The sequence below is a fragment of the Grampus griseus genome (genome assembly GCF_964374135.1).
Source record: "Grampus griseus genome assembly, chromosome: 9".
In the NCBI taxonomy this organism is placed as follows: domain Eukaryota; kingdom Metazoa; phylum Chordata; class Mammalia; order Artiodactyla; family Delphinidae; genus Grampus; species Grampus griseus.
Window position 1 is genome coordinate 79,737,255 of NC_139003.1, and position 15,970 is coordinate 79,753,224.

The 15,970-nt window shown below is 39.9% G+C and overlaps 1 protein-coding gene across 1 annotated transcript in view; it reads left to right on the forward strand.

Moving 5' to 3' along the window:
- Positions 1 to 15,970, forward strand: part of PCLO (piccolo presynaptic cytomatrix protein) — a gene marked incomplete at both ends in the record, with an annotated part of 365,582 nt that overhangs the window by 199,802 nt on the left and 149,810 nt on the right. Inside the window, 2 exons of the mRNA XM_082662011.1 lie at positions 264 to 5,340; positions 5,708 to 7,722. Coding sequence (XP_082518137.1) covers positions 264 to 5,340; positions 5,708 to 7,722 — 7,092 coding nt within the window. The remainder of the gene's footprint in view (positions 1 to 263; positions 5,341 to 5,707; positions 7,723 to 15,970) is intronic.

Sequence of the window (15,970 nt, forward strand, 5' to 3'; positions counted from 1 at the left end):
GATACAACATTGATGAAATAAAATCAATTAGTGATTGAAAATAGACATTTAATTAAACTTAAGTTAAATGAAAACTAACCTTTATATGTATCAACCACTTTTATTTTTGTGCTCAAAGATTTTTTTAAAAAAAATACTGTTATATAGTTGAAAAAATTCCTATAATTATTCCTCAGTTTGTAATAGTTATTTGAGAGTACTGGAGAGGCCATGTTATTAGTTTAACCATGTTAAGTTTTCCTGTATCTTTTCCTTCCTGCTAGGAAAAGGAAGATGACAAATCAGACACTTCAAGTATTCAGCAGCCAAAAAGCCCACAAGGTCTGAGTGACACAGGATATTCTTCTGACGGAATATCAAGTTCGCTTGGTGAAATTCCAAGTCTTATTCCCAGTGACGAAAAGGATTTGCTCAAGGGACTCAAAAAGGACTCCTTTTCACAAGAAAGCAGCCCATCCAGCCCCTCGGATTTGGCTAAGTTAGAAAGTATGGTCCTATCCATTTTGGAAGCTCAGGCAAGTACACTTGAAGAAAAGTCAGAAAAGAAAACAGAACCCCACGAGGTTTCTTCTGAGCAGCCTAAGGACCAACAGAAAACTCAGAGTTTAGCCGAAACACTGGAATCTACAGTTTCAGAGGAGCTTAAAGAGAGTCAAGAAGAGAAAGACACTGTTAAGAAAGAGAGCCAACAAGGCATCCCTTCCAGAAAGGACCATGAAGAAAAGTCTGAATTTGTTGATGAGTTGCCTACAAGAAGACAGCCTTATGATTCAATTGAAGACAGTAGTGAAAGTGAAAACTCACCTGTTCCACAAAGAAAACGGAGAACTAGTGTTGGTTCATCAAGCAGCGATGACTATAAACATGAAGATAGTCAAGGATCAGGTGAAGAGGAAGACTTCATTCGAAAGCAAATCATAGAAATGAGTGCTGATGAAGATGCTTCAGGTTCTGAAGATGATGAGTTCATTAGGAACCAGCTCAAAGAGATTAGTAGTAGTACTGAAAGCCAGAAGAAGGAAGAAACCAAAGGGAAGGGAAAAGGAACAGCAGGGAAACACAGGCGGCTGACGCGAAAAAGTAGTGCAAGCTTTGATGATGATGCAGGGAGACGCCATTCATGGCATGATGAAGACGAGACCTTTGATGAAAGTCCTGAACTTAAATACAGAGAAACTAAAAGTCAGGAGAGTGAAGAACTTGTAGTTGCTGGAGGAGGAGGGCTACGCCGATTCAAAACGATTGAACTCAATAGCACGATCGCAGATAAATACTCTGCAGAGTCATCACAGAAAAAAACAGCTTTGTACTTTGATGAAGAGCCAGAATTAGAAATGGAAAGCTTGACAGACTCTCCGGAAGATCGGTCAAGGGGGGAAGGATCTTCTAGTCTTCATGCTTCCAGCTTCACTCCTGGCACATCCCCTACATCAGTTTCGTCACTTGATGAGGACAGCGACAGTAGCCCAAGTCACAAAAAAGGAGAGAGCAAACAGCAACGCAAAGCTCGACACAGATCGCATGGCCCTCTTTTACCTACGATTGAAGATTCTTCAGAAGAAGAAGAATTGAGAGAGGAAGAAGAATTATTGAAGGAGCAAGAAAAGCAACGGGAATTAGAACAGCAGCAAAGAAAGACTTCTAGTAAGAAATCAAAGAAAGACAAAGATGAACTTCGAGCTCAGAGAAGGAGGGAAAGACCAAAGACACCACCCAGTAATCTCTCTCCCATCGAAGATGCGTCTCCAACAGAAGAATTACGTCAAGCTGCAGAAATGGAAGAGCTCCATCGATCTTCTTGTTCTGAATATTCACCTAGCATAGAGTCAGACCCAGAAGGCTTTGAAATAAGCCCAGAAAAGATAATCGAAGTACAAAAAGTTTATAAATTGCCCACAGCTGTGTCTTTATACTCACCGACAGATGAGCAATCTATTTTGCAGAAAGAAGGTAGCCAAAAGGCATTAAAAAGCGCTGAGGAGATGTATGAAGAAATGATGCATAAAAGCCAGAAATATAAAGCTTTTCCAGCTGCAAGTGAACGAGACGAAATGTTTGAAAAAGAGCCTTTGTACGGTGGGATGTTAATAGAGGATTATATTTATGAATCTTTAGTAGAGGACACATATAATGGTTCCGTTGATGGCAGTCTGCTCACGAGGCAAGAAGAAGAAAATGGATTTTTACAGCAGAGAGGGAGAGAGCAAAAAATAAGACTTCCAGAACAGATTTATGAAGATCCCATGCAGAAAATTACAGACCTTCAGAAAGAGTTTTATGAGCTAGAAAGCTTACATGCTGTTTTGCCTCAAGAAGACATTGTTTCAAGCTCTTTTATCATCCCAGAAAGCCATGAGATTGTGGATCTGGGTAGTATGGTAACTTCTACCAGTGAAGAAAAGCAGTTATTAGATGCTGATGCTGCCTACGAAGAACTCATAAAAAGGCAACAGATGCAATTAACACCTGGATCCAGCCCAACCAAGCCCCCCATCAGGGATGATATGACAGAATCTACTGTGGACTTTGACAGGGTGCCTGATGCATCTTTGACATCAAGTGTTCTCTCAGGCGTATCTCTTACAGATTCGACCAGCAGTGCCACACTCTCCATCCCAGATGTTAAAATAACCCAACATTTTTCAACAGAAGAAATTGAGGATGAATATGTGACTGATTATACAAGAGAAATTCAAGAGATAATTGCACATGAGTCACTGATTTTGACCTACTCTGAGCCTTCAGAAAGTGCTACGTCTGCCCCACCCTCTGACACACCCTCTCTCACATCATCTGTTTCTTCAGTTTGTACCACAGATAGCTCCTCGCCCATTAGTACCCTGGATAGCATAACCACAGCTTATACTGAGCCCGTGGACATTGTAACTAAATTTGAAGATTCTGCGGAAATTTCTTCATCAACATATTTCCCAGGCAGCATTATAGACTATCCAGAAGACATATCTTTAGATCGGCCGAGCATACCAGATGGTAGAACTAGTGCTGGTCACATTGTGATTTCCTTATCTGATAGGGAACCTTCTCTCATAGAATCTGTAGGAACTAAACTTGAGGGGCTAATTGCTGACACTATTTCCACTGACTTATCTGTATCTGAAAAAGACGCAGTGAAGAAAGCCAAGAAGGAAACAGGGGATGGAATTATTCTGGAAGTTTTGGAAGCTTACAGAGATACAAGGAAGGAGTCGGAGGCCGAACTAACAAAAATTAGCCTCTCTGAAACTGTGTTTGATCAGTCACCTTCTTCTCTAACAGCCCTTCCAATGAAGGAGCAGGTTTCAACTACATGCTTTTTATCTGAAGACGTTTTTGGTCCAGCAAAGCCTGCATCTCAGGTGCCATCTGGCACTCCTTCTATTTCCTGTCTTCCAACTAAAGCTCGTCCATTCCTTCGAGGTTCTTCTTTGGATGCCTCAGCCCAACCTCCTCCCCCACCCCCTCCTCCCCCACCCCCTCCTCCCCCTCCACCCCCTCCTCCACCCCCACCTCTTCCCCCACCAACCTCACCTAAACCAACTATTCATCCTAAAAAAAAGGTAACGGTTCCAGCTCCAGTTACTGCAACTACTGCAGCTCCACCTCTAGTAGATTCTGTTGCTACAGTAGAGACCACAGCTGCTCCAGGAAGTAATGGGTTACCTATAACAAAAATATGTACCACTGTACCTCCTCCTGTCCCCCCTAAGCCATCTTCAGTTCCATCTGGACTTGTATTTACACATAGACCTGAGCCAAGCAAACCTCCAGTTGCCCCTAAACCAGCAGTTCCTGAACCTCCAGTCACTACCGCAAAACCAACAGATATGCAGCCCAAACCAACAGGTCTACCTATAACTTCAAATATGACATTAAATTTAGTGACTTCAGCAGATTATAAATTGCCTTCCCCTACCTCTCCGCTTTCCCCTCACTCTAACAAGTCCTCGCCAAGATTTTCCAAGTCCCTCATGGAAACTTATGTGGTTATCACATTGCCATCTGAACCTGGGACTCCAACAGATTCTTCAGGGAGTCAAGTGATTACCAGCTGGCCCTTGGGATCACCCACCAAAGATCTGATTTCCATTGAGCCAGTATTTTCTGTAGTTCCTCCTATAAAAGCTACAGAAATTTCAAGTTCTTCACAACAGAGCCTGTACATCTCAGGAGCTTTGGAGACATTTTCTGCTATCCCTGTCACAACGCTATCTTCATTTCAAGAACCCCCAACTTCAGTTACACAGTTTCTCCCAGCTGAAGTTTCCAAGGCTGAGTTTTCAACAGCCAAAAGTACAATCGCTAGTACTGGTCTCAGCAGCGTCTCTATATCCATTCCTCCAGAGCCTCTTGCTCTAGATCACCTCCATTTAGAGAAGCAACAGTATAAAGAAAATGTCAAGTTGCAACTTGTTGGTGATGCTATTGATCTGCGTACAGTACCCAAAGTAGAAGTTAAAGTAACTGAAAAATGTATGGATCTTTCTGCTTCCATGATGGATGTGAAGAGGCAGACCACAATAAGTGAAATGTATGGGAGACAAATTAGTGCTGTCCAGCCCTCTATTATAAATCTCAGTGCAGCTTCATCAGGAGTGACTCCAACATCCCTGGTCGCTGAGACAGTGACTGTTGTCACGTGCACAGCTACTGCAAGTTACACCACAGCCACAGAAAGCCTAGTGAGTCTAGAACATGCAACAGCAATGCCACTCCAGCTCACTACATCAAAGCATGTAGAGCCCCCATGCAGGGTACCAAGTGGCCAGGCCTTTCCTACAGTTAGGGAGGAAGCACCAATAAACTTATCTTTAAGCACTTCTGTACACCCAGTGACATCAGCTCTTACGAAACCCATCACTGCACTTCCTGGTGGTGTCACAAATGGATGGACTGATAGCACCACATCACAGGGCATCACTGATGGGGAAGTAGTGGATCTCAGCACCTCCAAGTCTCATAGAACTGTTGTAACAATGGATGAAGCTACTTCAAATGTGGTGACCAAAATAATAGAAGATGATGAAAAACCTGTTGATCTGACCGCAGGAAGAAGAGCTGTGTGCTGTGATATGGTTTATAAGTTACCTTTTGGAAGGAGCTGCACGGCACAGCAGCCTGCAACAACTCTTCCTGAGGATCGTTTTGGTTATAGGGATGATCACTATCAATATGATCGAGCAGGGCCGTATGGTTATAGAGGGATTGGGGGAATGAAACCTTCCATGTCTGACACTAATTTAGCAGAAGCTGGACATTTTTTCTATAAAAGTAAGAATGCTTTTGATTATTCTGGAGGAACTGATGCAGCAGTAGATCTAACTTCAGGGAGAATTACTACAGGTCAGTATGATGTAGCAACAGACCTTTCCGTGAAATACCATTATGGTGTTCCTCATCTCATTTCAGGATGACAATGTGGTCCCTTTCCCAATTTTGTTACTTTTCATCTTTCTTTGGATGTTTTGGCACCATATTTTGGAGTACATGTGCGCTTTTGTTTCTTCATTTTTTTTTTAATCTGTTCCACGCAAAGTCGCCTGCATGTGCCTGCATGTTCAACATTGCTTTTATTCCGCACCTAGGTAGGTTAGCCTGTGGATTTGCATGCAGTCCCATTCATTATGTTCTTCAAGACTGAGTGGGCTTTCCAACCCCAAAAGCATCATTCGTTCTGGGAACTGCACTATAACTCTACCCTGTGTTTCAGGTGAGGTAATGGATTATTCAAGCAAGACTACAGGTCCATATCCAGAAACACGACAAGTCATTTCAGGAGTTGGGATTAGTACCCCACAGTATTCCACAGCAAGAATGACTCCACCTCCAGGACCTCAGTATGGTGTGGGGAGTGTTTTGAGGTCATCTAATGGTGTTGTCTATTCTTCAGTAGCAACTCCAATTCCTTCCACATTTGCTATCACCACACAACCTGGCTCCATTTTCAGCAAAACCGTGAGGGATTTGTCTGGTGTGCACACAACTGACGCTGTGACTTCATTATCCGCCCTGCACCAGAGCCAGCCAATGCCTAGATCATATTTCTTGACAACAGGGGCATCTGAAACAGACATTGCAGTGACTGGTGTTGATATCAATGCCAGTTTGCAAACTATCACTATGGAAACTCTGACAGCTGAGACGATGGACTCGGTTCCCACTTTAACCACAGCGTCTGAAGTCTTTTCTGAAGTGGTGGGAGAGGAAAGTGCGCTTCTAATCGTCCCCGAAGAAGGTAAGCAACAACAGCAACTGGACTTGGAGCGCGAGCTCTTGGAACTGGAGAAAATTAAGCAGCAGCGTTTTGCTGAGGAATTAGAGTGGGAACGGCAGGAAATTCAAAGGTTCCGAGAACAGGAAAAGCTCATGGTTCAAAAAAAGCTGGAGGAGCTGCAGTCAATGAAGCAGCACCTCCTGTATCAGCAAGAAGAGGAGCGGCAAGCCCAGTTCATCATGAGACAGGAGACGTTAGCGCAGCAACAGTTGCAGCTGGAGCAGATCCAGCAGCTGCAGCAACAGCTTCACCAGCAGCTCGAGGAGCAAAAGATCCGCCAGATCTACCAGTATAACTATGACCCTTCTGGAACTGCTTCTCCACAAACCACTACAGAGCAGGCCATTCTGGAAGGTCAGTATGCTGCCCCAGAAGGTGGTCAGTTTTGGGCGACCGAAGATGCAACCACCACAGCCTCTGCCGTGGTGGCGATTGAAATACCACAAAGCCAAGGATGGTACACAGTGCAGTCGGACGGGGTTACTCAGTACATTGCCCCACCTGGCATCCTGAGTACTGTTTCAGAAATACCTCTGACAGACGTGGTTGTAAAAGAGGAGAAGCAGCCCAAAAAGAGAAGTTCTGGAGCTAAAGTCCGTGGCCACTATGATGAGATGGGGGAAAATCTGGCAGATGATCCCCGCTGCTTTAAAAAGATAGTGGACAGCGGGGTACAAACTGACGATGAAGAGTCAGCGGATCGGAGTTACGTGAGTAGGAGAAGGAGAACTAAAAAGAGTGTCGATACAAGCGTCCAAACGGATGATGAAGATCAGGATGAATGGGATATGCCTACTAGATCAAGGAGAAAAGCTCGCGTAGGGAAATACGGTGACAGCACTACAGAGGCAGACAAGGCCAAACTCCTTTCCAAAGTCTCCAGTATAGCAGTTCAAACAGTAGCAGAGATATCTGTGCAAACTGAACCAGTCGGAACCATAAGAACGCCTTCGATACGGGCACGCGTGGATGCCAAGGTAGAAATAATTAAACACATTTCAGCACCAGAAAAGACTTACAAAGGGGGCAGTTTAGGATGTCAAACAGAAGCAGATTCAGACACACAGAGTCCTCAATATCTGGGTACCACATCTCCACCCAAAGACAAGAAACGCCCAACACCTTTAGAGATCGGGTATTCATCTCACCTTCGGGCAGATTCCACATTACAGCTGGCTCCTTCCCCACCCAAATCTCCAAAAGTCCTTTATTCACCCATCTCACCACTTTCACCAGGCAAAGCCTTAGAATCAGCCTTTGTACCTTATGAGAAACCCCTCCCTGATGATATAAGTCCACAGAAAGTACTGCACCCCGATATGGCTAAAGTTCCCCCAGCAAGTCCTAAGACAGCCAAGATGATGCAACGCTCCATGTCTGACCCCAAGCCTCTGAGTCCAACAGCAGACGAAAGTTCCAGGGCTCCTTTTCAGTATACCGAGGGCTACACGGTAAGAGTGCTTCTTTTCAGTTAGAAGACAATGGATGAGTTGATATTAACTGTGTGTTTGCAGACTTTAGGAGGCAGTAAAGGCTCCTGGTGCCTAATTCTAAATTTCAGTGAGGACTATTTCATTAGAAATTTGGGGGAAAAGATAGAAAAGTATACATCCATGTAAAAATGCCAAAAAAAAGACCATATTATGTGAGACCAAAATGAGAGAGAAGGTTATTATGATGTAATGAGATTGAAATTTTGTTCTAATCTTGAAATCTCCCAGGTGTCAATTGTAGACTGATTTTGGTGAGTACAGTTAATATTCATATTCAAGTATGATGGAATAAACATTGAAGATAAATAGCTAAGGCAAAGGATGACCAAACATTTAAACCCATGGATACTGGGATTCTTTAGTGGGAAGATCTGTGGAGATCATTTAATCAGTCTGTTCTTCCTTCCTCCGGAATGTTAACCTTTGTTGCTCCAGAGAGAGCATTTCTAGAGCAGAAAGTGTAAAATAATCTTCATAGTTCATCCATGTTTATTTTGTTTCTGGAAACTTTCTTAATCTACCTCAGATAAGCCTTAGTCCTAGTTCTTACAGAGGAAAAATTAATTTTTAATGTTCCTTTGAATAATAGAGTTTAATTATTTAAAAATATGCTTCAAAGGGAAAAGAACATATATAGGTATGTGGACACATTTGTGAAGATCTCTATAGCTGAAAATAAGAAATGTTAGTAATCAGTTATAAAAGAAGGTGTATCCTACTTAAAGAAAACCTAATATATAATTCTTCAGAAGGTTATTGATAAATCTGATAGTTCTATTTAAAACTAGATTTATGTTCAAATTAAGAGTTCCCCTCATGCATTGGTTTCTGAAGTCTAGATCTTCAAATCCCGAAGCATCTAAATAGGTTTTTCTGAGATATCACTCTGTTGCCAGCAACCCATATACATTAAACATTGGCTGTGGGCTGAAAAATATGTCACTATATGTAAGTCAATTTTTAGGTATATAGGCATATTGATAGACATATTAATAAATTAAAAATTCTTACAAGTTTTCTAGTTTCGTAGGGGCATTTTGTTATTATGGACTTTCTCAAACAGTGTGTAATTGTCTTTATGTGGGGGACAGGTCATAACTGTTTTAAGTCAGGGAACCACTGGTGCACTGAGATTTCATTCAGTTTACAGAGATTTGTTTTAATGTATAACTGTTTCTAGAATTAAATATATTGCAAAAAATATTTTTAACTCGGCTATAATGTATAGGTATTTATTTTTACAGCTGTGCCCTATGAACTCATCCAAAGAGTTACTTGGAAATCTTTGAAAATACATTTTTAAACAGTATTTTAAAGTTATATTCAAGGCTTCTGTCATTAGAAAGAACAGGCTTTTCCACTTGGTGTATTCATCATTTACTTAACGTATGGCCCTATAGCCTTAATTCAAATGAGCTCTGGGATAGAAGAGATTCAGGTGTCAATATTTTTTCCTCGCAGTATTCACTTTGGATTTAGAAGTACAAAATGAAAGATACAGTGGGTCATATTAGTTGTATTATTGATTGTACCAGCGATACTGATTAACTGTCTAATCGTAAAAGAAGTTGAACAGAATTACCAAATACTCTGAGCCTGAAAAATCCTAAGAGTATTGAGCCTTGGAGCACAATCCAGTAGTTCCTTTTTTCTAATTGGTCACACTCAATGCATACTTTAATATGGAATAATTGTATACAGACTCAAAAATACTGTTTTATTGCACACACAAGGTAGACCATTTTATATACAGGCAATGGTTTTAGCACTTTAGATACTCTGATTCTAAGATGTGAATATTTAAATTTATTTCTTGGCAAATTTCTAAACACTCTTCGAGTGTTTTAAACTAAAACGAGCTTCTCAATTATAAGCATGAATTACTAAATGTCAGTTGTACTGAAAAGAATAACCTAAGTGATATTCATAGTGTTGTGAGTTTAAGTTTAGCTCAATAATTTCTATATCATTAATTTTCTTACACCAATAAAATTGAAAAAAAAATTACACCATACAGTTCGACATAGTAACACTTGTAATTCAGCATGAAAGATCAGTTTTATATTATATGAGATTCTATAGTAACTTCTCTTCCTGGAAGTTCCAGGAAATGTTTCAAAGAGGAGGTTCTGAAACAGGAAGGTGAGATCTCTGTTGGACCATGAAGAGAAAAATGGAGGTTATTCTAAATAGAGGAAACAGATGTGCAAAGGTTCAGACTGGTGAACAGACATAAAGCAAAGAGGGGGAGGAAGGGGTTTACTATAAGTGAAACTGGAAAGATAAGGAAGGACTAGGTCCCGGGGGATCTGATTTGCTGAGTTCAAGTTTGGATTACTTCCCTTGGCTGTGGGGAGCTTAGACCAAGCCACCATCATTTTTTGTTTACCCTGTGCCCTAGCCCATGGACCTCACCACCCTTGCCTTCCTTACAGTTTATTCTCCGAACTGCACCTAGGGTGATTTTCTAAGTGTACGTCAGATTTTGTCACACACTCTCCAGTAGATTCTCAACAGGTTCATCAGGATACATTAGAAATTTCTTAACAAGGACCCATGTGATCCCAACTCACAACCTCATTAGTCACTCCTGCATTTACCCCCCTTCTCGCTCTGCTCCAACCACTGACCTTGCCTTTCTTTGGATGTGCCAACCTCATCCCCACCCAGGACCCCTGTTGGGATCTCTCTCTCCCCAGATCTTTGCCTGGCTCGCTCCTGTGTACAGTTTTCTGCTTAAATTTCACTTCCACAAAGAAGCTGTCCTTACCTCACTCTCTAAATGTCTATCAGCATGAATCCCTGCACCCTCTAAATTTGTGTGTATTACTTATTAATATATATTTAATCAAATATCATCTTCCTTCTCCAGTAGATGATAACCTGTACAAGATCAGGAATCTTACTTTGTTTGCCTCTGTAGTCCCAAGAGCCTAGAAGAGCACCTGGCACAAAGCAGACCTTCAATATTTATTGAATAAATGTATTAAAGAAAGGATTATAAGCATAGAAGCAATGGGTTAAGACATGCATTAAAAGGCCCTGGCTGCTGACCTTTTCATTACCACAATCCAGACCCATCCTAGCAAGTCCTGCTGATAATCTAAACCGATACCTCCTTTGTTTAAAGTGTCAGTTCCACTTTGTTTACTTTTATGTATTGGGTTGACCAAAAAGTTGGTCTGGGTTTTTCTGTAAGATGTTACGGAATAGATATTTGAAACAACTGAGCACAAGTTAAATAGCATTTAGCTATTAGTCCAGCCACCTTACAGATAAGGAGCAAAGCCCAGAGTAGGCTAGTGCCTTTATCATGGTTCTTTAATAAACCAGTGACCTGGCCAGGGTTAAAATGTTAAACTTGGCGCCTGACAGTTATTCTTTGTTAGTCTCTTCTGAGGCTTATGGGACATTTTCTGATTCTTCTCGCTAATTCAGTACCATGCTTGTTGTCTATTTTTTTTTTTTTTTTTTTTTTTTTGGCGGTACGTGGGCCTCTCACTGTTGTGGCCTGTCCCGTTGCGGAGCACAGGTTCCGGACGCGCAGGCTCAGCGGCCATGGCTCACGGGCCCAGCCGCTCCACGGCATGTGGGATCTTCCCGGACCAGGGCACGAACCCGCGTCCCCTGCATCGGCAGGCGGACTCTCAACCACTGCGCCACCAGGGAAGCCCAGACTGTTTTTATGGTTTGTTGCTTTGTCTGCATTTGGTCCTCTTTCCATACTCAGTTATTTTTTTCTTAATAACTATTTCCCAAGCTTTTTGGAGAGCTTTCATTAGTACAAAGTTCTTCCATATGGGTAAAATCTCTCTTCCTGGAGTTTCCAAACATTTGTCTTAATTCTGCAATTTTAAACATTAGAGATTTAAATTTATTCCATTCCTACTCTATAGGAATCCAACTATCTGAGATCCTTTAACTCTGATTGAGTTTTTCCATCATGGAACTGTGGTTACACCTTTGACACACAAATTTCAAGGCAGGAGTCTATATCATCTGGTTAGTCTTTCACTGACACTTTGAGTTCATGCTTAGCCCTAAGATATTGCATAGATTTAATTGGTTAAATTAGCACTAATTAACATAAAATCATAAAATAATACAGAGTGGGCATAACTGGTGCAGGGAGTTATCAGAGATCATTTTATTGAGTTATGTAATATTCCCCTGTGTCTGTAAGAGGTGAGCTATATCTCTTTTCTAGACCTTATCACTCTGGTATCAAAGTCACAGCCCCAAAGCCAAATTCTATTTTTGACAACTTTATATAACCAAACACTTTTATCTTGTGGTCTGCTTCCTTTTACAAATAGAAAATTTTAACTCTGAGTAAAGATGGGAAAAAAATTACCACGTTTTTACTTGAGTTCTTCTGATTGCTCCCCAGGAAAATTCCCAAGAGATACAACTAAAGTAAATTTAGAATGTATTCCTTCCCATGGGACTGAGCTTGCTACTTAGATACCACTTGAAAATAATGTATTTTCATCATGATTTAGTAAAAACACAGAAAGGAATAAGCTTTGTAATGAAGAAATGGTATGCACACAGATTTTTTTTCTAACTTTCATCAGTGGACTTCTTCAATTAAGATGTTTTATGGAAGTCACATAATGAAAAATGAGTGGACACTAGTGGAGAGTGATCAAATCATCTGTAATGATTGAATGAAAGTAACACTACCTTCCCATCACTAAGTCTGGCAATTGTAGATATCCTGTTAATTCCCTTTCCTCACGGTGGGGGGTGGGGGGGTACATTTGGCAGTTTCTGTATTTCCTCAGCAGAAATTTGCTGACTGTCATTAAAGAGCTTTACCTTATGGGTTAGTAGAAAAAAATTTCAAATCTCCTAGTAACTGTGTACCTTTCATGGTCTATGAAGTATATAATGGTGCTTCTCTAGAAATTTTAGATTCCTTTTCTTTATAACCATTTTAAAGTTATTCTTTTAGGTAATAAGGCCTTTACTGACTGACCAAATGAAAACCACCCACCTTTCTAACACTCTATCCTTATGCCTTTCTTGATTTTTCTCCATATCACATATTATTATCAACAGTACTATGTCTGTTCCTTTATAATTTCATGTATTGTCTTTCTTCCCCAACCAGAATTTACGGGTGAGCATTTTTGTTAATTATATTCACTGCTATATCCCCAGTGCCCAGAACAATGCCTGGTTCACAGTAGGTTCTCTATAGCAGTAAATTAATTTGATGAATTAGTGAACAGACCGCTTTATCCGCCAAACTGCTTTTAATTTGGGGGTAATTCACCAATTCCTTGCGCCCACCTAAAACAAAAAATAGAAACAGGGCTTCCCTGGTGGCGCAGTGGTTGAAAGTCTGCCTGCCGATGCAGGGGACACGGGTTCGTGCCCCGGTCCGGAAGGATCCCACATGCCGCGGAGCGGCTGGGCCCGTGAGCCATGGCCGCTGAGCCTGCGCGTCCGGAGCCTGTGCTCTGCAACGGGAGAGGCCACAACAGTGAGAGGCCCGCGTACCACAAAAAAAAAAAAAAAAAAAAAAAAAAATAGAAACAAAGCAAAACAAATAAAATCTTACTCATTATCCGTACGACACTTCTTGTGTAGTTCAGGGTTACAGTTTTTCCTTCTGCTTTCCCCTGTGTTTTTCTTCTTTTGCTGAACGGATGACAATGCGCTTTCTCAAATTTATTTCAGTCCAGTATTTTTGTGTGTGTCTGTGGATTACCTCGAGCATCACACCTATGAAACTTTCATAAACCAGAGCACCAAAACGTGTTCCTCATGCTCTTTTTCTTTCTTTCACACAATGAAACTGTTTACATCATGACCCCAGATGATCACGAACGTCAAGAAAGGAGGTTAAACTCACTCTTGCAAAGTATAACTTCCTTGTTCCCACTCACCTCTACCTGTAAAACTCATTTTGTACAGCTCTTCAGAGCTTCTTTCTATCTGCTAGATTGGATGCCGCCTGACTCAAGTGGATTTTGCTCAAATAAATTGTTAAAATGTTATAAAAAAAAAAAAAAAGGTTAATGTAGCATGTTCTCTACAAAATCAGGAGAGAATGTCATAGCCATTGGAAGAAATAGCAGTGTAAATTCAAAGGATTTGTTTGGAACTAGATTTATCATTCCAAGATTTATCTGTCTTCAAAAAAAAAGCAATGATTTTTTTTCTATCAAAAGAAATAGCACATTTTATCAATAATGATACATGCCACTTTTGTGCACTAAAATAAGCTACATTTAAAATGTTGTCACCTCTGTCTGGTCTTAAAATTACATAAACTGCCAAGTGTTAAAACTGTTTTTCCTACCCTTAGACTTGTTGAACAATTTTAGAGCTTTTTTAGTAATAGACAAACTCCTTATTAAAATATTTTTGTTCTAGAGTTTAAGCCAGGATCCTATTGCAAAGCAGATGGTATTCATGAGCTGATTTTTACAAGAATGTGTTTTGCTTCACTGACTGCTGTTTTGATAGCTATTTTTAAGATTTTTAGAACCCTTTAATGTCTATTTCTGAGAGTAATTTCCATAACCTAAATTGAGAAATTTTATTTCTGTCAATTTTATTTCTGTCAGAATATACAGATTTAAGAAATAATGACCATGATAACCAAGTGTGATTTGAAGAATAATATTTTTTAGGGATTGTTTTTCATTACTGTCTTTGGAAAGCAACATAAGAAACCAGTCTATTAAAACTGACTTTGACGAAATAAGCTGTTTTATAATGGTAGTATTTACATATATGAAAGAAAAAGTGTTCATATATTAAAGACTGGCTTTCTAAATAGCTGAGGCCTCATTTTTTTCTATAGCTTTTACACCCTCTTCATTGCTAGTACACTTTTCTTATCATATTTCTTCTTTATGATTAAAATCTTGGATATTATTATATATTATTATACTATTATATTATAAAATAGGAAATAGTATGTTAAAGTGTTTTTCAAAATAAATGGCGGTAAAATAATAATTTATGGTCATTATTATTAGGGTCTGATAAAAATCAGATTGAATGTATACATGTAGACAAATGTCAGTGAAAACCAGAAAATTTTTAAATTGATCTCATCAATCTAGTGTTCAGTAGGTAACCTTTGCTATTTCATTGTAATCAGTATCTAAGGATTAATTTCAAAGCAAACCTTTTCAGACTGAAGGGGAAAAAAATCAGATTATTTGTGTTATTTTTTCTCAACGTCAACATTTCAAACTATGCCAATAAACATAAGAAACAGACGTATGTTCCTAATGTTCAGTGAAAGACCTTTGCTGAAAATGTAACCCTAAATATTAGGAAATACTAGTTTAACACGGGGGAGTTCTGAATTAATAGAGCATTGATTATTACTGACCCAGTTTAAAAACACTGAGCATCATTTAACAGTTATTAGCTTCCTAAGTATTTTATCATAATATTCTTAATTCAGTACACTACCTGTTTCGAACAGTTGTGCAGTTTAAAACTGACTCTACATAAAGCTACCTACATGTTCTCGAAAATACATCTCGTCCCAACAAACAGACATGCACTTTTGTATATTTGTTTATGTTTTGTTTTTGTTTTGTTTTTTTTTTGCGATACGCGGGCCTCTCACTGTTGTGGCCTCTCCCGTTGCGGAGCGCAGGCTCAGTGGACCTGGCTCACGGGCCCAGCCGCTCTGCGGCATGTGGGATCTTCCCGGACCAGGGCACGAACCAGTGTCCCCTGCATCGGCAGGCGAACTCCCAACCACTGCGCCACCAGGGAAGCCCTGTTCATGTTTTTTTAAATTACTACTTATGTAGGATTCTATAATCTGCCACATGTGCTATTACTGAAATAAAATAACAAGCAACTAAAATGATTGTGATATAAAAATTTGGAAAAGTTTTGAGGTATATTGTACATAGCGGCATCAAAATGTATTCCACTAGTTGCTTTACTTTTTCTTATCACTATGTTCAACATAAAAATACATGTTTGTAATAGACATATATGCCTATACATATACATCTATACATAAGCTAGTTAATACTTTTATAGCCTTATATAACTAATAAAATAGTTTCAAATTCAGTTGCTTGGTAAAGATCCAAACCATTTCTTTTCTGTAGGTTTTATATTTATTTTATTACATATTTTAAAGATGAGAAATCTGAAGTCCAGGTCAGTGTTCTTTGCACCTCCATACCCACCCAACATTAACTCCATTTGTCGC